We start from the raw sequence: 22,353 nt of genomic DNA on the forward strand, positions 1-22,353 counted from the left end.
ACGACCAGTTTACAGGTGCGCATCATCCGGATTACCCGACTCGTCCTGAAATCAGAAGCTGGTTCCTGGAACTACGCGCGGATTTAAAAACACAAGGCAGAGTTATTGGCGTCCATCGCAGTGGTGAAAGAAGATTTAAATGCCTTGGGACATCGTGTTCATGATTTGGATGTCCGAGCGGACAATCAAGGAGCAACGCTGGATACACTAACCACTCAAACAAAACAGCTGACCTCCGATCTCGAGTCCATGGCTAGCAAAATCGAAGATCTCGAGAACAGGTCGCGTCGGTAGAACATTTGCATTTGCGGAGTCCCTGAAACTGCGCAGTATAAGGATTGCATGCAGGTAGCGACGACCCTCTGTAAGGATTTATTATCAGCCGGCGGAGAAACTAGCGCAGTGGGCGCGGGATCGAATTTGAGCATGCTCATTGGGCGCTGGGTCCCCGGCGGGACAACCTACCGCGGGACATCATCATCAAATTTCACAACTTTACAGTAAAAGAAGACATCATCAAAATGGCGCACTCTAAACCCAACTGGCAGTGGCAGGGCCTTGATCTCTCTATCTACAACGATTTGGCCCCCTCCATGCTGCAGAAACGATACCAGCTATGGGAGGCAACAGCGGCCCTGAGGAATGAAGAAATCCGCTACCAGTGGGCCTTCCCGTTTGCACTCATCTTCCAACGCAAAGGAGTCACCTACCGAGTAAAATCATTAGCAGAGGCTGCTGACTGCTTTCAACAGGCTGGCATAGAAGTTGGCTTCACAGTAGCACCCCAAACGGCACCAGCTTCAGTACCTGATGCAACACCAAGATGGCAGCGTCCTAGCCCTTGAAAGGGCTGACCATGCCGACATCAAAACAGACTTGGGGCTTCTACAGCCGACAAGGGGTGAGAACGATGGACTGTAATTTCGGGGGTCTATTCTATTCTAGAACTGTTGGACAGATGGCACATTTCTGCCTGTGTTTGAACATTGCATTGCAAAGCTGTTAATTTTCCTTTTCTCCTTTTCTTTTCTGTCTGGACTATGGCGAGTGATCGTGTCTCCTGTCGCACCTGCCCGGAGCCCCGGGCTGTCGACCCCCCACACAACAGGCTTTGTCCGGTACTCCTCCTCGGGCCACAGTACCCACTGCCCCAGCCGGCTCCCGACTAACTCCGGAGGTCTACCAAAGAAACTTTAGGGTTTTTTTTGAAGTACAACTTTACCAAACCTTCCTAAAACTTGGATGGGGAAGGGGGGGGGGGGGAATCACCAGCTCAGTCTGCTATTTTTTATTTAAATTTCGGTGGGGCTGGGAGGGAGGGGATCAGACTCCATTCTGCCCTGTTATTTTTTATATTTATTTATTTTTACAATATACAACGGCCTGCTTTTGCGCGGATCCGGAAGAATTCCTGTTGGAGCGAAATCTCATTTCCCAAACGCGAGTGCTCAGTGGAAAGATCTTCTTGTTCATTTTATCTCTTCGGGTAATTTGTTCCTTTTAGATTCTGCCAAATACTTCATCAGCTTCTCCAGATCCTCCTTGAACAACTTTCCTTTGAAGGGGAAGACTGCAAAGCTGTGCTTTCGACTACACATACGCTGACCAATTACGTAACCACAGGAGTCTTCGAGCGGCTACCTGACACCATATTCCTGGCTAACATCCGAAACATATACAGGGCATCTGCCACTTAGGCCACCTCCGCCTCCAATCAAGACTCTTGGCTGGAATCAGCAGAAGTCCCCAATGTCTTCTCCTGCGCCTTCTGCACCCAGAAGCTCTCTGCATTAGGCTAGCAAAGACTGCAGCTCTAAGGCTCAGAGCCGAGAACTTAAACAGCCTCTTTAGCAAGATCTCTAGCTCCGGTCCTGGACATCTTTTTAGAGCCGCCGACCCTGCCACGGGAATGTTCATCTTCTTGGTCACACCAGGCACTGCTGCATCTACCTTCAGAAGCTTCCAAACCTCCAAAGTGTCCTCCGGCAAGGGATATAACCTGGCCATAGCCCTGGCCACCTTCAGATATGCCTCAGGAAAATCCCATTCCTGGTCAATCAGCTTCTTTGGCAAAGGGAACGTCTTTGGCAGCCCATCCAATATCGGGTTCACACCCCCATTGTCCGAATCCTCCTGTGTGACCTTGATCCCCAGTTCTTCCAGCACCTGGGGGGATGAGAGGCGGCAACTCCTCCTTTCGGAACAATCTCATCACCCTAGAGTCATCTCCTTCCACGAGAGAAATATCCTTCGCATCAGAGTCACTAGCAGGATCAGCGCCCAGATCAGTACCTGGGTCATTTCGCGAATCCTCCTGAGGAGCGTCTCCCTCCAAATTTTCCAAAGAGTTCTCCTCCACCCTCCAAGTGTCCCAGACCCAGCAGGCGAAGAATGCCCTCCGACCTGGAAGGTGCCTCAGCTCGAGGCTTCTTAGCCGAGCTCTGGGACTTCTGGGTGACTGACCGTTTCCTTCTTAGCGAGATAGGCCTCATGTAGCAAAAACACAAAATCTGCAGAAAACCCATCAAACTCACTGTCTTCCTTATCCGCCAGATCCTCCCCTGGCCCCCTGCCTCTTTTATATCCTCTCCAGACCCACGTTGTACTGGAGAAAGTGGGGGAGGGGAGTCTCTGAACTCCCTAACCATTACAGGGCTCTTGCCACGTGGATGCAAAATGGTCTCCTTCAATTCCCCTGGGGCCTCCTGGATGGGGCCCTGAAGACCACGTGTAGTGTCCGCCTGCTGAGCCCTCTGCCAAGGCTCCTTCACCTCTGATGGCACAGTCGGCACACAAGAGGGCTCCACTGAGGCATGATCACCTCACACCGGAAGCCAGACAAACTTTCCCACACTCTGCGGGAGCTACCATGACGTATGTTGCGGCCCGCAGCTAAAAATAGCCCCAAGCGGGAGAAAAAAAACCTCAGATGCCGCTGCCGGCATTGTCCTGGCCCCAGATCCTGAAGTTGAGCTGTGCACACTTCCCTTATCATCCTCGACACTCAGCCAAATGCCGAAAGAACTGCACTACACTTTTCTTTTTCCTTAAAGGAATAGCCACCAAGCAACCCAGATAGAAAATCAAAGGGAAGATATACTTTCCTGCTTCTGGGCGTTCCCGGATCATCCAGTTGACAGGTCAGGTGAGAAAGCCTCAGAAGGAGTGAGGAAACCAGGACCCCTGGCTTTCCCTCACCATGGAAATCAAGAGTTGAGCCTGGCTAGGGATTACCACCCCCCAACCCCCTCACCCTGCTCAACCAGAGGGATGGCTCACGAAAGAACCCAACACCTCTGGGAGCATCTGTCTTCAGTTCTTTTTTTCTTCTCTTTCCCTATCTATTTCTTTTTTCAGACTGCAGGTTTGCACCTCTACCATCTGAGGGACTGCATGTGGCACTCTTGGATAAGTAATAGTGCCTGAAAAGGTTTTATTCTTTGCCGCCATCTGCTGGTAGGAATGCAAAACCCTCTTGCCTGGACTGATTTGGGGTAAGAACAGGAATGGGTGTTTGATGTGTCTACTATTTTGAAATATTTTATTTTTGTTTGGAAATTTTTAAAAACCTGGGTTCTTTATTATTGGATGTTATTCTATTTGTCATCTGTTTGGCAATGTTCTTTTTATTGGTATGGTTTATTATGATCAATTTATATTTCTTAATTTTATTGTTTGATGATTTATGAGGACTGATAATGTTTCTATTTTTTCATTGCTTAACTGCATATAGAGTCTAGGCTGTTGCAGTTTCCAGTTCAGTTTCTGTCTACACATTTCTATTTGTATTTTATGGTCTCTTTATTCTGTATTTGGTGAGGGTCTGTCTACATAAGTAAGTGAGGTAAGGTATTCTGCTAGCATTTAGTTTCTATGTAGGAATTTAGAGCAGACTGGTTTGTTCTGCTTTCCTAATAGGAGGTGTTTAGGGACTGGTATAATATTTGCCTTTTCATAGATAGTGTTGATCCTGTTTGAGTGCTTGCAGTTAGTACTGTTGTGGTTTGGGAATTTTACTATATTGTCGTCATTCAGTTTAGTCAAGGCTATCCAAGGGCTACACCCACACCTAACATGCGTTACAACAGAACTAATACCACATGGGTCCAAGTGTATTGTTTGCAGGGTTTTCTGGTTGGCAGCACAGCAATGCATGTTCTTCTGTATAACAAACTGATGCCAGCTACAGGGCCTAGCCAGCAGCAATTTTATGTACCGGTAGGTGGAGAAGGAGCAACTGGGAATCATTCCTGCACAATTTCGAAATTTTAGACTTGTGGATGGGGTAAAATAGGTTCAGGGTGGGGGGGAGGGGAGTATCAATTTTGACAGTTTGGATTGTCAAAGAGAAAAGGGCTTTTTTTCCGGCAGCGAAAGAGGGCCTGGGAAGAGAGCATGGGCCTGACAGTTTCTATTATATGTTGGTTGTTGAGGAAAACAACAAAAATGCTGTGATAAAAAATAAAACAGAATTTGGTGGGGGGGGGGGGGGGGTGGCAACACAGCAATTTTTCACAGAGGGCAGCAAAAATGCTAGCACCAGCCCTGAACCTGAATTAACCTTTTTCAATAAAATGATAAAAGTAATAGATCAGTAAGAAGCAGCAGACGCTGCCTATCTGGACTTCAGTAAGGTTTTTGACCATTCTGCAAAGAAAGCTGGTAAACAAACTGGACAATAAGGTAGTGGAACAGAAAGTCGAACACTGGGTAAAATAAGTAGTTGAGCGACAGGATATAAAGAATGATGGTTAAAAGAAACCTTTCTGACGAGGCTAAAGTAACCCAGAGGGTGAAAACAGTTAAAAGGTGGTTGAAAAAAAACTAGAATGGTGAAAGGTTTGGAAAATGAACTTCAATGCTAAAAAGTGGAAAAATTCAAATTTTTAGTACCCTGCACACATGCTAACGAAAATATCTGAGAGCACTGAATTACTTGCTTTAGAAAGATTTGAGCCCCCTTAGGTCACAAATTACATCTTTACCTAGGGCTGCAGTTTGACCTTTTTCTGAAGTTAGATCTCTCCCTCTCTCTGATCAGGCTTCTGCCCGTTTCCTCCCAGGATATTTGCTAAGGATGGCACTGTAGGCTAGATACCTGGTTTCCCCTGTGGAGGCAGATTCCAAGAGCTCGGATTCAGATAGCTCTGCCAAAGCCTCACCATGACTTACTTTAAGAACTTTCATGGCTTTCTCCAGCTTCTTCTTATGCTTCGAGGTCTTCTTCCCAGTCCCATACCTCATGATCAGGTCTCTTGCTGTTGGCCCCTCATCCTGGAAGGAAAAAATATTTATAGCAAGACTGCACAGGTTCACAAAGAGCAAAGAGGCCGCACCACCAGAGTTAGCACAATGCAGAACAGTCCTAAAACATGCAGACACAAAAGCAAAGACTAGTACTATTGAGGGAAAGTTTTGCATTTTAGCAAACAACATTCTGCAGTAACTACAACTCCTCTTCCTTGATAACAAGTTGCAATAAACAGACGTGATCCTTGAAGCTATAAGAACATAAGGATATAAAAACATAAGAAATTGCCATACTGGGTCAGACCAAGGGTCCATCAAGTCCAGCTTCCTGTTTCCAACAATAGCCAAACCAGGCTACAAGTACCTGGGCAAGTACCCAGACACTAAGTAGATCCCATGCTACTGATGCCAGTAATAGCAGTGGCTATTCCCTAAGTCAGCTTGATTAATAGAAGTTAATGGACTTTTCTTCCAAGAACATATCCAAACCTTTTTTAATCCCAGCTACACTAACTGCTCTAACCACATCCTCTGGCAAAAAAAATCCAGAGCTTAATGGTGCACTGAGTGAAACAGAATTTTCTCTGATTAGTTTTAAATGTGCTACTTGGCCACCCTCCAGTCTTCAGGTACAAGGGATGATTTTAATGAAAGGTTATACATTTTAACTAATAAACTGAAATTTCATTTTTTAGTTCCTTTAGAACCCTGGAATGCATACCATCTGGTCCAGATGATTTGCTACTCTTTAGCTTGTCAATCTGGCCTACTACATCTTCCAGGTTCACAGTGATTTGGTTCACTTCCTCTGACTCATCACCCTTGAAAACCATCTCCAGAACTGATATCTCCCTAACATCTTCATTAGTACACACAGAAGCAAAGAATTCATTTAGTCTTTCTGCAATGGCCTTATCTTCCCTAAGAACCCCTTTGTCATCTAACGGTCCAACCGATTCCCTCACAGATTTCTTGCTTCGGATATATTTTTTAAAGTTTTTATTATGAGTTTTTGCTTCTACAACCAACTTCATTTTCAAATTCTCTCTTAGCCTGTCTTATCAATGTTTTACACTTAACTTGACAATGCTTTTGCTTTTTTCTATTTTCTTCAGATGGATGCTTCTTCAAATTTTTGAAGGATTTTTTTTTTTGGCTAAAATAGTCTTTCATCTCACCTTTTAACCATGCAGGTAATCATTTTGCCTTCCTTCCACCTTTCTCAATGCGTGGAATACATCTGGAGTGCGCTTCTATGATTGTTTAAAAAGTACAATGTCCATGCCTCTTCTACAATTTTAACTTTTGCAGCTACACCTTTCAGTTTTTGACTATTTTCCTCATTTTATCAAAGTTTCCCTTTTGAAAATTTAGTGTTAGAGCTGTAGATTTACATATTTTCTCCCTTCCAGTCATTAGTTCAAATTTGGTCATGTTATGATCACTATTGCCAAGTGGCCCCACCACCGTTACCTCTCTCACCAAATCCTGCGTTCCACTAAGAATTAAATCTATAATAGCTCCCTCTTTCATTGGTTTCTGAACCAATTGCTCCATGAAGCAGTCGTTTATTCCATCCAGGAACTTTATGTCTCTAGCATTTCCTGATGTTAAATTTTCCCATTCAATATTGGGGTAATTGACATCTCCCATTATTATTGCACTGCCAAATTGGATAGCTTCCCTGATTTCTCTTAGCATTTCATCATCTGTCTGACCATTTTGTCCAGGTGGACGGTCGTATACTCCTATCACTAATCTCTTATCAAACAAACATGGGATTTCTACCCATATACATTCTATAAGCATTTAGTCTCTTGTATGATCTTTATCCTGTTGGACTATACCCTCCCGGACATAAAGTGCCTCACCCCCACCAAGTTGACCCTCCCTATCATTGTGATATAATTTGTACCCTGATATAGCACTGTCCCATTGGTTATCCTCCTTCCACCAAGCCTCTGAGATGCCAATTATGTCAATCTCATCATTTGCTGCTAGACACTCTAACTCTCCCATCTTACTTCTGGCATTGGCATACAGACATTTCAAACTGTGGTTTTTGTTTGTATTAAAAATCTGCCATTCAGTTGATAGGGATATTTTGAAATTCTTTAGCTCAGGTGATACTTTACTTATAGGCACATGGATTACGTTTGCTTTTATTGGAACCTCTCTGTTGGGATGCCCTAACTCTCCTGTTTCATTAGTATCCTTCAAAGATACATTCCTCCGAACCATGCACTGCTGAGTGACTGTCGGCTTTCCCCCCTTGTTCTAGTTTAAAAGCTGCTCTCTCTCTCTTTTTTAAAAGTTAGCACCAGCAGCCTGGTTCCACTCTGGTTAAGGTGGAGACCATCCTTCTGGAAAAGCCTCCCCCTTCCCCAAAGGTTCTCCAGGTCCTTACAAAACTGAATGCCCTGCACCATCGTCTCATCCATGCATTGAGACTCTGGAGCTCTGCCTGCCTCTGGTGACCTGCGCATGGAACAGGGAGCATTTCAGAGAATGCCACCCTGGAGGTTCTGGATTTCAGCTTTCTACCTAAAATCCTAAATTTGGCTTCCAGAACCTCTCTCCCACATTTTCCTATGTCATTGGTGCCCACATGTACCACAACAGCCGGCTCCTCCCCAGCACTGTCTATAATCCTATCTAGGTGACGCGTGAGGTCCGCCACCTTCGCCCCAGGCAGGCAAGTTACCAGGTGATCCTCACGACCACCAGCCACCCTGCTATCTACATTTCTAATAATCGAATCACCAACTATGACGGCCGACCTAACCCTTCCCTCCTGGGCAGTAGTCCTGGGAGACACATCCTCACTGAGAGAGGACAATAATTCACCTGGAGAGCAGGTCTTTGCTACAGGATCACTTCCTGCTACACCAGGGTGATGTTTGGCAACCGGGAGATTTTTCTGATCCAAGGCAGCACTGAGGCTGCCAGACTGGATTTGGGACTTGGCTACTCTGTCCTTGAAGGTCTCATCAATGTACCTCTCTGTCTGCCTCAGCTCCTCCAGGTCTACCACTCTAGCCTCCAGAGATCGGACTCGTTCTCTGAAAACCAGGAGTTCTTTGCATCGGGTGCACACATATAATTTTTCACCGGTGGGTAAAAAATCATACATGTGACACTCAATGCAAAAGACTGGAAAGACACCCTCTTGCTCACTTAACTTGCAACTTAATTTTGTTGAGTTCCTAGTTAAGTTTAGGTAACTAAGGGAGTTGAAATTAGAGTGATTTAAATTTACAGGTGTATTTACTAATTCATCTGCTAGAGTCCTACAAGGGGATGATTAAACTCTCAATAAGGGCTGGTGCAATAGTATGATTTAGATAAGAGTCTGATTGATATTTAATGAGAAAATGTCTCTTGCCTAAAAATCAAGGGCTGAGATAGGGATGGGTGGGTGAGAAAGACAGACACTAGAATTAACTCCCTCTGACTTGCTTATTATCTCAGACACATACAAACTCTAAAGAATATATCCTATTTCACCTCTTTCCAAGATACAGCTTCTTGTTCAGGTCATCTAAATTCAAGTTATAATTTTTTCATCTGGATTACTAAACATTTAGATGAACTGTGCTGCCTACATAATTTACAGAAATTTGGTTACCAGAAATTTGAATAAACTTGACATTACCAGTTCATTCATCAGGACAGACATAAGATTTTGGACTGACTGGCATGAAATATATTCCCTGAAAACAACTGGGATGGTCATGAATGCCCAGTGGTGTTAACATCAATGCACTCTGGCATTACCCTGCAGCCTGAGCATATCACAACTGCTGGAGCTCTCATACAGCATAAACTGAATTCCCTCAGCCAGCACTGACATGAAACATCAAAGCCTCCTTGGACTTCTTGCAATCTACCACACAAGCATAGCTCACTGGTTCTCTTGTTTTAGTTTTGAAATCGGCACATTCTTAAAAACCAACCCAGAGTATACCAGCATTCATACTCCAAGATGGACTCTGCTTCTACCACTGCATAGACTCAACACTGATATGTGCTAGGTTGGTGTTGAGAAAATGTACCTTTCTAGAAAATGCAATAGGAGAACCAAATGAGCTACAAGTGTTGTGATAAGCTGCAGAAAATCCATGGAAACTGATGCTTCATGTCACTGGCAGGAGTTCACCAGTAGAAAGGGCTTAACTAACCTCTGACTCAGAGTCACTCTCGCGCTTCTCATCTTCATCTCTTCCCAGAAAGAATTTCAGAGAAGCAACCAGAACCTAAACAGAAGAAAAGAAGCTATTAGATTTCGAACACTGGGAAAAAAAATGCTGAAAAATTTAAATAAAAAATGTAAACCAAAGTACAGTGGATTTAAAATCAGACTTTTTGTTAAAATGCTTTTTTTTTTAATGGAGAAATTACTTACCTGATAATTTCATTTTCCTTAGAGTAGACAGATGGACTCAGGACCAATGGGTATTGTGCTCTCCTGATAGCAGATGGGAGACGGAGTCAGATTTCAAAGCTGACGTCAGCCTACATATACCCGTGAAGGAAGCTTAACTCTTCAGTATTTCTTCGAAAAGCCAGTGTGGATATATGTCGCTTAATATTTGATTAAACATGGTTAAACTTGAACTGGTTCAATTGATTAAATATATAAAGCTTTTGGAAAACTTTTTTAATTTTTAATTTTTTAAACTGGAGACCGCCAGTGCACTGAAACAGTAAACTCCGACACCTAGGTAACTGCAGGAGTCTTGGATTAGAGTAGTCCGTGGCTTACCCGTACTTGTCTCACAAGTTGATCTCAGAGGTTCTCTATTTCTGGGGCAGCCGTGGACGGGATGCTGAGTCCATCTGTCTACACTACGGAAAACGAAATTATCAGGTAAGTAATTTCTTCATTTCTTAGCGTATAGCCAGATGGACTCAGGACCAATGGGATGTACAAAAGCTCCTCCCCTAAAGGGTGGGAAGCTGCCCATGGCCCACTTAGTGCTGCCCTTGCGAAGGCTGTGTCCTCCCTGGCCTGGACGTCCAGGCGGTAGAACCTGGAGAAGGTGTGTAGGGAGGACCATGTTACTGCCCAACAGATCTCGGCTGGCAAGAGCAGCCTGGTTTCGGCCCAGGAAGTTGCCTGGGTCCTTGTCAAATGTGCCTTGACCTGTAGGGGTAACGGCTTTCCTGCATCTATGTAGACAGCGTTAATTATTTCTTTGATCCAGCAGGCTATGGTGGCCCACGATGCCGCTTCCCCTTGTTTCTTCCCACTGTGGAGGATGAACAGGTGGTCTGTTTTACGCAGGGGTTCCAATTTCTTCAGGTATCGGACTAGGATTCTGCCGACATTCGGGTGGTGAAGGGGGCGTGAGTGTTCCGAATCCATGTGTTCCTCTGGTGACGGTAAGGATATGGTCTGGTTCATATGGAACTGGGAGACCACTTTCGGAAGGAAGGATAGTACCATCCGCAGCTGTATGGTGCCTGGTGTGAACCTGAGGAACAGTTCCCGACAGGATAATGCTTGAAGTTCGGATATGCGCCGAGCTGAACAGATTGCGATCAAGAACGCTGTCTTCAAGGTCAGGAGACAGGGTGCACTTGTTGGTCTGAAGGACTCCCCTACTAGGAAGTCTAGTACTAGGTTGAGGTTCCATAGAGGCACTGGCCACTTTAGTGGTGGTTGGAGTTGTTTGACTCCTTTAAGGAAGCGGGACACATCAGGGTGAGTTGATAGTCTGATATTGTCCCCATCGGACCTGAAACAGGCCAGTGCTGCGACTTGGACCTTGAGGAAGTTGAGGGACAAGCCCTTCTGCAGGCCGTCTTGTAGGAATTCTAGGACCGTGGGGATCTTGGCTGTCCTTGGTAGGAGGCCGCGGTCTTCACACCAAGCTTTGAATATTCTCCAAATTCGTATGTAGGACAGGTATGTGGAAAACTTGCGTGCCCGGAGCAGGGTGTCAATCACTGCTTAAGAGTAGCCGCACCTCTTTAGGCTAGTCCTCTCATGGGCCATACAGTAAAAGAGAATCGAGCCGGGTCTTCGTGGAAGATCGGTCCCTGCTGGAGGAGGTCCCTGTATGGCAGTAGACACAGAGAGTTCGCTGTCAGCAGTCTTCGCATGTCCGCGTACTGTGGTCTTCTTGGTCTATCCGGGGCGACTAGCAGGACTAGTCCCCTGTGGTGCTCTATCTTGTGGATGACCCTGCCCAGTAGCAGCCAGGGTGGAAAGGCATACAGGGGGCTTTCCTCTAGCCACTCCTGAACGAGAGCGTTGATTCCCTGAGAGTGGGGTTCTCGTCTGCGGCTGAATAATCTGGGGACCCGGGTATTGCGACTTGTTGCTAGTAGGTCCATGACTGGGGGACCCCATCGATTTACTATCAGCTGGAAAGCTGTATCCGCCAGTGACCATTCCCCCAGGTCTAGGCTTTCTCTGCTGAGGTAGTCCGCCGAGATGTTGTCTTTTCCCAAGATATGAGATGCCAAAATCTCCTGTACGTTTATTTCCGCCCATGCCATGAGGGAATCTCTCTCTAGCAATACCAGCTGGCTCTTGGTTCCTCCCTGGCGGTTAATGTAGGCAACGGTTGTTGCGTTGTCAGACATGATTCTGACGGACTCGCCCCGAGGTCTGTGGCTAAATTGTAGGCATGCTAGTCTGACCGCCCGAGCTTCCAGGCAGTTTATGTTCCAGTCCGCCTCTTCCTTGTTCCATTGACCCTGGGCCATCAGTTCCTGACAGTGGGCTCCCCAACCTCGCAGGCTTGTGTCCGTGGTGAGCAAGATCCACTTTGGAGTGGATAGGATTATGCCTCTGCTTAGGTGTTCTTCCTGTAACCACCATTGGAGCTGCTCCTGCACTTTTGACGGTAGCTGGAGGCATATCGTGTAGTTCTGGGACACAGAGTTCCATCGTGACAGTAAGGAGCATTGTAGTGGTCGCATGTGGACCCTTGCCCACGGGACAACTTCCAGAGTTGATGTCATGAGGCCGAGGACTTGAAGGTAGTTCCATACCTTGGGACGGATCGAGGTCAACAGCTTCGGTAACTGTCCCATTAGTTTTTTCCTCTGTGGAGGGGGAAGGTAGGCTTTGTTCTGCTTGGTATCGAATCGGACTCCCAGGTATTCTAATGACTGGGAGGGCTCTAGGCAGCTCTTGGCTGTGTTCATGACCCACCTGAGTTCCTGTAGTAGATTCTTGACTGGTGGTTGTGTGTCGGCTCTTCTCCGGAGACTTTGCCCTGATCAGCCAATCGTCCAGATAGGGGTGTACCAGGACTACTCCTTTCCTCAGTGCTGCCGCCACCACTACCATAATTTTGGTGAAGGTTCTGGGGGCGGTGGCTAGACCGAAGGGTAGTGCCCTGAATTGATAATGCTGGCCCAGTATCGCAAATCGCAGGATGTGCTGGGTCCATGTTAATCCCAGGGGGAGTCTGAGTAGGAGCACCTGAGGTGCCCTCTTGTGGAGAAGCCATCTTGGAGACGCACAGCTCTGGGGATCTATAATCTGTAGTAGTTCCGGACCCATCCCCAGACAGTGAGGGACCAAGCTTTGGTTCCCCCTGGGCTTCTTCTCAATGCTGACACGGGCAGGACTCCAGTTCAGGCTGCGCGGCTCTTATGTGGCATGCTGTGCAAAGAATGCCTTCTGGCCTTCTTGGACACCGGTGCCATCACCTCTATCTCTAGGCACACAGGTAATGTTGTGCGCGCAGTGTGTGCTCAGCTCAGTTGTGCGCGCAGCTCTGCGCGCGTCTGTATTGGATGTGCACAAGTTAGGCGCATCAGCCGCCTGGCCTACCCCACTCGTACCGCCGGTCGAGAAGGGAAGATGGCGCCGACGCCCCCCGTGAGTAAGATGGCATCCCCGAGGGTCTCCACATGGACCCCTGCACCGGATCAGGGCCGCTCAACCCAATCGGTGCTCCCTTTTTATCTCGCCGGAAGAAGAGGACAGAATCAGTATGGCAATCCGAGCCTCGGAGACCGGAGACCTGAATAGGAAAATTGGTTCTTACCTGCTAATTTTCGTTCCTGTACTACCACGGATCAGTCCAGACACCTGGGTTTTGCCTCCCCACCAGCAGATGGAGACAGAGAAGTTTTGACGGAATCTGCCCTATACCCTAAGGTGCCACCCACAGTCTGTCAGTATGTCAATGTATCAAAGCAGAACTCTTAACTAGTAAAATAAATTACCTATTCCCCCTCGCCACTTAAACCCTTCTGCTCACAAACCTCAAAAAGAACAGAACAGAGAAAAACTATGGAATCAGTAAGAAACAGTCTTCAGTACCAACTAATATACACTAGAATGAGCGGACACCTTACCTAAGAAAAGGCAACACTGAAAATATTATACTAGGGATGTGCAGCAGGGACGGATACGTTCGATTCGGTATTCGTATTCATCGGGACCCAAATCCGTTACATCCGTTTTCAGGGGACCCAGATTCGTCCATTAGTTACGTATGGTATTCGTTTCCCATTAAAGTTAAAAAAAACAAAAAAAACCTGATCCCAACCCTTTAAATGTAATTAACTACAACCCCCCACCCTCCTGACCCCCCCCCAAAGACTTGCCAAAGGTCCCTGGTGGTCCAGCAGGGATCCTGGAACGAACTCCTGCACTTGGGCTGTCGGCTGCCGGTATTCAAAATGGCGCCGATAGCCTTTGCCCTTACTATGTCACAGGAGCTACCGGTGCCATTGGTCGGCCCCTGTCACATGGTAGGAATAATGGTGAAGCCCAAAAGGAGGGTACCTCGTAGTCGACGCACCAAGACTCAAAAATCCCCCACACCCTGGCGTAAGCTAGGGAAGTAAGAACATAAGAACATAAGAAAATGCCATACTGGGTCAGACCAAGGGTCCATCAAGCCCAGCATTCTGTTTCCAACAGTGGCCAATCCAGGCCATAAGAACCTGGCAAGTACCCAAAAACTAAGTCTATTCCATGTAACCATTGCTAATGGCAGTGGCTATTCTCTAAGTGAACTTAATAGCAGGTAATGGACTTCTCCTCCAAGAACTTATCCAATCCTTTTTTAAACACAGCTATACTAACTGCACGAACCACATTCTCTGGCAACAAATTCCAGAGTTTAATTGTGCATTGAGTAAAAAAGAACTTTCTCCGATTAGTTTTAAATGTGCCCCATGCTAACTTCATGGAGTGCCCCCTAGTCTTTCTACTATCCGAAAGAGTAAATAACCGATTCACATCTACCCGTTCTAGACCTCTCATGATTTTAAACACCTCTATCATATCCCCTGGGCTTCCATGCCCATAAGAGGGTAGTGACCACCGCGTCCGAATATCCCTTGCTATTTAGACGTTGCCTCTCAAAAGCCATTCTGCAAGACAAAATCGATCCGCCTCAGCAATACAGACAGGTCTCTGGTGTAGAAGATTGGGAAGGTCCCGGAACCTCAACGGACCCTCTACCACTAGGCTGACCAAGTCCGGGAACCATGAGCGCTTCGGCCACTCCGGGGTCACCAGAATTACCTCCAACGGGTAAAGCTCTATCCGCCGCAGCACCTTGCCTATGACAGGTCACGGCGCGGAAACACGTACAGGAGTATTTTTCTTGGCCAGGCGAGAACCAGGGCATCTACCCCTTCGGCTCCCAGCTCGCTGTATCAACTGAAGAAATGAGGAGCCTTGGAGTTGCGGAACGTTGCCATCAGGTCCAACCGCGGAGTGGACTACTTGTCGCAAATGATCTGGTACACCTCGGGAGAGTTCCCACTCCCCCGGATCCAGTCTGTAGCGACTGAGAAAATCGGCCTGAACATTGTCGACTCTAGCTATGTGGGAGGCTGCTATCCTGGCCAGGTGTTGTTCCGCCCGGGATATCAACTGTTGCGCCTCCACCGCAACCGGTTGACTTTTGGTTCCTCCTTGGCGATTGATGTAAGCCACCGCCATCGCATTGTCGGACAGAACTCTAACAGACTTGCCCTTCAGGAGAGGCAAGAAAGCCTGTAATGCTAAGTGGACCACCCTGGTTTCCAGGCAATTGATCGACCACCGAGCTTCTTCTGTTGACCACTGTCCCTGCACAGACATCTCTTGAAAAACTGCTCCCCAACCGGAGAAACTGGTATCTGTAGTAACCACCGTCCATTTGGGAACCTCCAGGGGGACCCCTCAGCTCAAATTGGACGTAAGGAGCCACCAATCTACACTGAGCCATGCAGAGTCTGTAAGAGGAAGTTGAAGGTGAAATCGCTCTGACAACGGATCCAACGGGAGAGCAATGCTGATTGCAGAGGTCTCATATGCGCAAAGGCCCATGGGACTAACTCCAGAGTGGACGCCATTGACCCCAGGACTCGTAAATAATCGAAAGCTTTGGGAGGCTGTTTGGATAACAAATCTCGGACTTGCCTTCACTGCTGCGCTCGGGTGTGCACCTGCTGCCTTTCAGCCACTCCTCTGGGGACTGTCCACGCTGGGAACCGGCTACTGGACCAAGGCACACCTCTGAGGGATATCAGAATCACCTCAGGAATTCTCATCTGGGGGAGGGACCCTCAGGTTTCACTGCAGGAGAGCGGGGCTTGATCTTCTTCAAGGCAAAATCTGTTTCTTTTTCTTCTTTGCTGTAATTCTTAACACCATTCTAGTGTGTGGGATAGTGTCCGCATCTGCTAGGACAGCGGTTCTCAACCGGTGCGTCGCGACACACTAGTGTGTCACGTGGCTCCCGGTCCCTCCCGCTGCTCGTTCTTCCCTGCTGCCGTTGCCGCCGGGCTATCAGCACGTTCAAGCCCAGCGGGAACGGCAGCGGTGCAAAAAAAAAAAAAAGCTGTGGCATCCGCGGCTGGCCTTTTCTTCTTCCCGCGCCTGCATTCCCCCCCCGGACCCGGAACAGGAAGTGGTGCGCGGGAAGAAGAAAGGCCGTGCCGCAAGAGAACCCACGCCTCGCGCGCCATCACGGCACACATGGGGAAGCGCTGCTGCAGCCGTATGGCCAACCGGTCTTCCTGTTCGGGGGGGGGAGCGGAAGCGCCGCGTGCAGCTTCCGCTTCCTCCTCCCAATGCAGGAAGATCAGCTGCCTCTCCTGCTGCCACCCGTTCTCCTGCTATCTTCGGGCGTCGGGCCGTATGGTCCGTCGATCTTCCTGCTTGGGGTGGGGGAGCGGAAGCGTCGCGCACAGCTTCCGCTTTCTCCCCCAAAGCAGGAAGATCAGCTGCCTCTCCTGCTGCCACCGGCCTCCTGCTATCTTCGGGCGTCGGGCCGTATGGTCCGCCGATCTTCCTGCTTGGGGGGGGGGGGGAGGGAGGAAGCGGACGTTGTGCACTGCGCTTCCGCTACCCCCCCCCCCCCCGACAGGAAGTTCGGACGCCCGAAGATAGCAGGAGTCCGGTGGCAGCAGGAGAGGCAGCTGATCTTCCTGCTCTGGGGGAGAAAGCGGAAGGGAAAGGAGAGAGCAGCATGAGCCTCCCGCGATCGATGGAATTCTTCCTTCTTGGCCTGCGGGGGCTGGAGGAGCAGCTACCGTTTGTGCTGGGGGGGGGGAGAGGAAGTGAGTGACAGAAAGAGAGAGAAGCAGCCAGCCAGCCTGTGTGTAAGTGAGAGAATGTGTGTGATTGAGAGCCTGTGTGTAAGTGAGAGAATGTATTTGATCGAGAGTATGGGTGTGATTGAGAGAAACTGGTCAGAGAGCTGATGTATGTGTATATGTGAGAGACAATGAAAGTGACTGCTCAAGGAGATGACTGATATGTATGTGAGAGTGTGAGACAGTCAGGGATGTGTGTGTGTGAGAGAGAGAGAGAGAAAGCATGGAAGTGAGAAATCTGGGTATGTGAGAAAGCATGGGAGTAAGAAGCCTGGTGTTGTGGGGGTGTATGTGAAAGAAAGCATGGGAGTGAGAAGCCTGATTATGTGAGAGAAAGCATGGGAGTGGAAAGCCTGTGTGTGTGCATGTATATGAGAGAGACTGGTTGGTAAGGTGACGGTGTGACTGGTGTGTATGTGAATGTGAGAGAGAGAATGTGATTCAGGGAATGAGAAGCCTGTGCACGTGGAGAGCGAGCATGGAAATGAGAGAGAGACTGGGTGTGTGTGTGTGTAACAGAGAAAGTGATTATGGGAATGAGAAGCCTGTGCATGTGAAGAGAGTGAGCATGGGAGTGAGAACCTGGGTGTGTGTGAGACACAGCATGGGAGGGAGAAGCCTGTGTATGTAAGACAGAACATGGAAGTGGGAAGCCTGTGTGTGTGTGTATGCATGAGAGAGATCAGGTGACGGGTGTGTGTGAGAGAGAGAGAGAGAAAGTGATTATGGGAATGAGAAGCCTGTGCAGGTGAAGAGTGGGCATGGGAGTGAGAAACCTGTGTGTGTGTGAGACACAGCATGGGAGTGAGAAGCCTGTATATCTGAAAGAGAACATGAGAGTGGGAAGCCTATGTGTGTGTGTATATGCATGAGAGAGATCAGGTGACTGGTGTGTGTTTGCGTGTATGTGAGAGAGAGAAAGAAAGTGATTATGGGAATAAGAAGCCTGTACATGTGAAGAGTGAGCATGGGAGTGAGAAAGCTGGGAGTGTGTGAGATACAGCATGGGAGTGAGAAGCCTGTATATCTGAAAGAGAACATGGGAGTGGGAAGCCTGTGTGTGTATGCATGAGAGAGATCAGGTGACTGGTGTGTGTGTATGTGGGAGAGAAAGAAAGTGATTATGGGAATGAGAAGCCTGTGCATGTGGAGAGAACAAGCATGGGAGTGAGAGACTGGTGAGTGTATGTGAGAAAGAGAAAGTGATTATGAGAGTGAGAAGCCCATATATGTAAGTGGAACACGGGAGTGGGAAGCCTGTGTGTGTGTGTATGGCATGAGAGAAACTGTTCAGGAAGGTGACTGGTGTGTTTGTCAAAGACTGGGAGATGATTGGTGTGTGAGAGACAGAAACTGGTCATGGGGGCATGACTGGTATGGTGTGTGTGTGTGTGAGAGACATGGGCCCTAAGGAAGAGGACCATGAGTATAGAGCTTAGCCACTGCTGCTGCTTCTGGTGTGTGCTACAGCCTGCATGGAAGAGGAGTAGGAAAGCTGCTGGAGGGGGTAAGTAAAGGTGGCTTTTTAAGTTTATTTTTCTTGATTGACTGCTATTTTAATTATTTAATATTATGTGATGTGTCTGCTTTTTTTGAAATATTTTATTGGTGTTTGGAGAATTATTAGGAAGGGAATGGTTAATAAAACGGAAAATGTCATAATGCCTCTATATCGCTCCATGGTGAGACCACACCTTGAATACTGTGTACAATTCTGGTCGCCGTATCTCAAAAAAGATATAGTTGCAATGGAGAAGGTACAGAGAAGGGCAACCAAAATGATAAAGGGGATGGAACAGCTCCCCTATGAGGAAAGGCTGAAGAGGTTAGGGCTGTTCAGCTTGGAGAAGAGACGGCTGAGGGGGGATATCATAGAGGTCTTTAAGATCATGAGAGGTCTTGAACGAGTAGATGTGACTCGGTTATTTACACTTTCGAATAATAGAAGGACTAGGGGGCATTCCATGAAGTTAGCAAGTAGCACATTTAAGACTAATCGGAGAAAATTCTTTTTCACTCAACGCACAATAAATCTCTGGAATTTGTTGCCAGAGGATGTGGTTAGTGCAGTTAGTGTAGCTGGGTTCAAAAAAGGTTTGGATAAGTTCTTGGAGGAGAAGTCCATTAACTGCTATTAATCAAGTTTACTTAGGGAATAGTCACTGCTATTAATTGCATCAGTAGCATGGGATCTTCTAGGTGTTTGGGTAATTGCCAGGTTCTTGTGGCCTGGTTTGGCCTCTGTTGGAAACAGGATGCTGGGCTTGATGGACCCTTGGTCTGACCCAGCATGGCAATTTCTTATGTTCTTAATAGTTTTTATGAGTTTTTAATTGTTGGATGTTATTCTGTTCATAGTTGTTGTGAAACATTTATTCTGCTTATTAGTATAGTTTTACAATTATTTCTGTGTGGGGATCTATAGCTGCTTGCTAGTTCTGTTTTCCTAATAAGAGGTGTATTGGTTTTTAGGGCCTGATTTAATATTTGTAGTGTTGCCTTTTCATAGATAGGGTTGCTCCTGTTTGAGTGTATTCCATAATACAGGTGTAACTGTGTGTGGATTAGTTTATGTGCATTACTACAGATCCTGGGAGTATGTTAGGTCGGTTCTGTGTCTGTTACAGAGATATTTTACTAGCATGTAAGTGTTTTATCAGTCTTATTTGTTGCGTTTTCTCAAGAGGACATGCATTGGTGGTAAACTGCTGTCTTTTCATAAGTAGGGCTATTGAGCCTGAAAGTAGAAGGAGTTTGAGTTGCTGTTACTGAGATGACACCAGAACCAGAATATCTTTTTTGTAGAGTGAGTTGAACGGGGAATGTCATAATTCTGCTTTACATCCATTATTGTGGATCAGGGGGGTTCCCGTGGATGCAAACTGTACATTTACATCTAGCCCTGTGACGATCATGGGTCAGTGTGTCACGCATGTGAGAACCATCTGTCAGGTGTGTCCCGACAGAAAAAAGGTTGAGAACCACTGTGCTAGGAGACGGAGAAATACTGAAGAGCTGAGGTTACTGCAGGGGTATATCTAGAGTGACGTCAGCTTTGAAATCTGACTCCGTCTCCCATCTGCTAGCAGAAGAGCACATAACCCACTGGTCCCTTGTCCATCTGGTTACACGCTAGGAAAAGAAGTGTTAAGTAGTAGTAGTAGTAGAAGGTGTCAAAATGCTTTTGCTAAAATTCGCCGTAATTTAATTGCACTCAGTTATATCACTATTTAGAAGTCGGTGCAAAATTCTTAATTTGGCAATAAAAGACATACATATTTGTTTGAATGGAACTTGAAATATATCACACTTTTTGCAAGATATTTTCAACTCTTCCATGCTCAACAAATAAACTGATAATACTTTTGTATCAGAATGCATCTTTTAGACATGAAAAATTCATTACTCTCCTTTAGTGACTAGACCCCTGTCAAACCTACATTCTTGTATTCTTATCTTGAAGTATAAAGCTCTGTTTTAGCTGAAACAAATCTGAACGTCCAGTGGTATAAAACAGCAAATGGCCTCTGAACCTTAGGATGAGCAACATTTAACTACTTTGTGTGGGTGCTGTATTTCTTTAACAGATAAGATTCCAAATAGATAATATTTATTTTTTCCTTACCTTGGTGACTTTTGAGAAGCAAGCAGTAATGATAACATTTACTGTTTTGGCATCATTCCTGAAAAATGTAAGAGAATCACTAGACATTATATCAAGGAAAGCCAAAAAGAAGTGTGAGTAGGTTTCAATCTGTCTCCCATTCCCCTCCCTCCCTGCAGGCAGGGCAGCCCTGTCACTTCCAAAGACTGGTATTAGGCTTCAAACTTCTAGAACAACACCACACAACAAAGCATGAATAAACAATCTTCCCAAAGCCTGGCAAACTTTCTTTTAGTCTTTGGACAGGGCACCAACTGGAACCCTGAAGGTTTTGAAGGGCTAAAGCAAGAACGTTATTAAAATTTTCCATCTAGAGGGGATTATTATTGCTCTTACAAACTAAAAATCAGCTGCTTGTAGAATATTTTTGTTTTTATTTAATGAAAAAAAATCACAATATGAACATTTTGCACAATAAAGTCAACAAAATAACATTTCTAGGGAATTAAGATCCAGTTAATAGATTATGGACAAATCACACCATCTGGTTTATAGAAGTCACCTAAATATGAAAGAAAGCTCATATGGTTTGCTGACATGTTCGAAGAGCTTAATAAGAATTCCAGACTCACAGTGCAGGGGATCTGGATTTTAAAAGTGATAAACAGCTCATTTACAAAATAAAATGATCTTTCCATACAAGTTCATGTCTAACTCACCAGATATTTCTTTTATACAGCTCTATCATCACATCTAGGGATATCTTGGCTGCAAGTGCATTGCTGTCCCGTAACATGGTATACATGAAGTTCTGCAAGGTCTAGGATAGGTGAAGATTAGTTCACATTATTTTCAAAATGTGACAATGAAAAATGGGATACAACTCCTTGCTGCTTCAGAGATCATGTACTTACTGTGTTGAGCTTATTGTTCTTGTGTTTAGAATTTATATTCTTGATATCAGTCACAATGTGGGTGTATAGGGTCTGAAAAAGGAAACAAACCCTAAATTAATATAGCTTGGGTGTTTTGCCTTTAAAAGAAGGGCTAGTAAAAAAGGCTCGTCTTTTTGCATATAATAAATACCAAGATCTACAATGCAATAGGCACTCCCAGTGGGTTACATGAGATGAAGAACAATCTAAGAAAGCATGGAGAATGATCAAATGCTTGATAGCTAAAGACCCTATGCCAAAAGAGTGCAATCTCATTCAGAAAATCAAAAAGACCAGCGCATGATGGGGGTGAGCTACAAAACAGATGACCTCAAGATTGCAAAAGTGCAACAAGGCATTGGCCAGTGTCAAAGAAAAGCTAGGTATAACAAGTATTAAAATATTTTTTTTAAAAAGTGGGCAATAATGCCTCCCTACAAGTCATTATCGGGGCCTCACTTAGAATGTTGTGTCCACATCTGGAAGCTGGAAATCCAAAAGGACATAGACGGAGTAGAAGAAAGGTTACCAAAATGTGCAGGGTCTGCACCAAAAGCCCTATGAAATGAGGCCTAAGAACCTCAACACATATACCCCAAAAGGCCGACTTGATATGACAGACTGTCAAGCACCTCAACATGTAGCAATAATGCACAAGGAGCAAGCTTTTTTTTTTTCAGTGAGAAAGAAGTTCTACAACAAGAGGTCATGTGAGGGTCACAAAAGGCAGCGTCAGAAGTAACAGAAGAAAATATTTTTTCATAGAATCCTTTGCAGATCTCTCAGTCAAAACCATAAACACCTGAACAGAATTAAAACGAAAATATACAAACAATAACATAACAAGCTAACTAAAACATTACAATATAAATGTATTATTTTATGTTTTAAATTTAAATACTGCATAAATGAAATATATTCTACTAGGCAGTTAAACATATATCATCAGATAAGTTTTTATGTTATTTTAAATGTAACAGTGCAAGACCACAATAA

The 22,353-nt window shown here is 45.9% G+C and overlaps 1 protein-coding gene across 1 annotated transcript in view; it reads right to left on the minus strand.

Annotated features, from left to right (window-relative positions):
* SDAD1 (SDA1 domain containing 1) overlaps nt 1-22,353 on the minus strand; it is a 113,519-nt gene that overhangs the window by 61,599 nt on the left and 29,567 nt on the right. The window contains exons 5-9 of the mRNA XM_029598504.1: nt 21,337-21,408; nt 21,142-21,242; nt 20,444-20,501; nt 9,432-9,506; nt 5,173-5,274 (exon numbers count right to left, since the gene is read on the minus strand). Coding sequence (XP_029454364.1) covers nt 5,173-5,274; nt 9,432-9,506; nt 20,444-20,501; nt 21,142-21,242; nt 21,337-21,408 — 408 coding nt within the window. The remainder of the gene's footprint in view (nt 1-5,172; nt 5,275-9,431; nt 9,507-20,443; nt 20,502-21,141; nt 21,243-21,336; nt 21,409-22,353) is intronic.

The sequence above is a fragment of the Rhinatrema bivittatum genome, chromosome 1 (assembly GCF_901001135.1).
Source record: "Rhinatrema bivittatum chromosome 1, aRhiBiv1.1, whole genome shotgun sequence".
Taxonomy (NCBI): Eukaryota; Metazoa; Chordata; class Amphibia; order Gymnophiona; family Rhinatrematidae; genus Rhinatrema; species Rhinatrema bivittatum.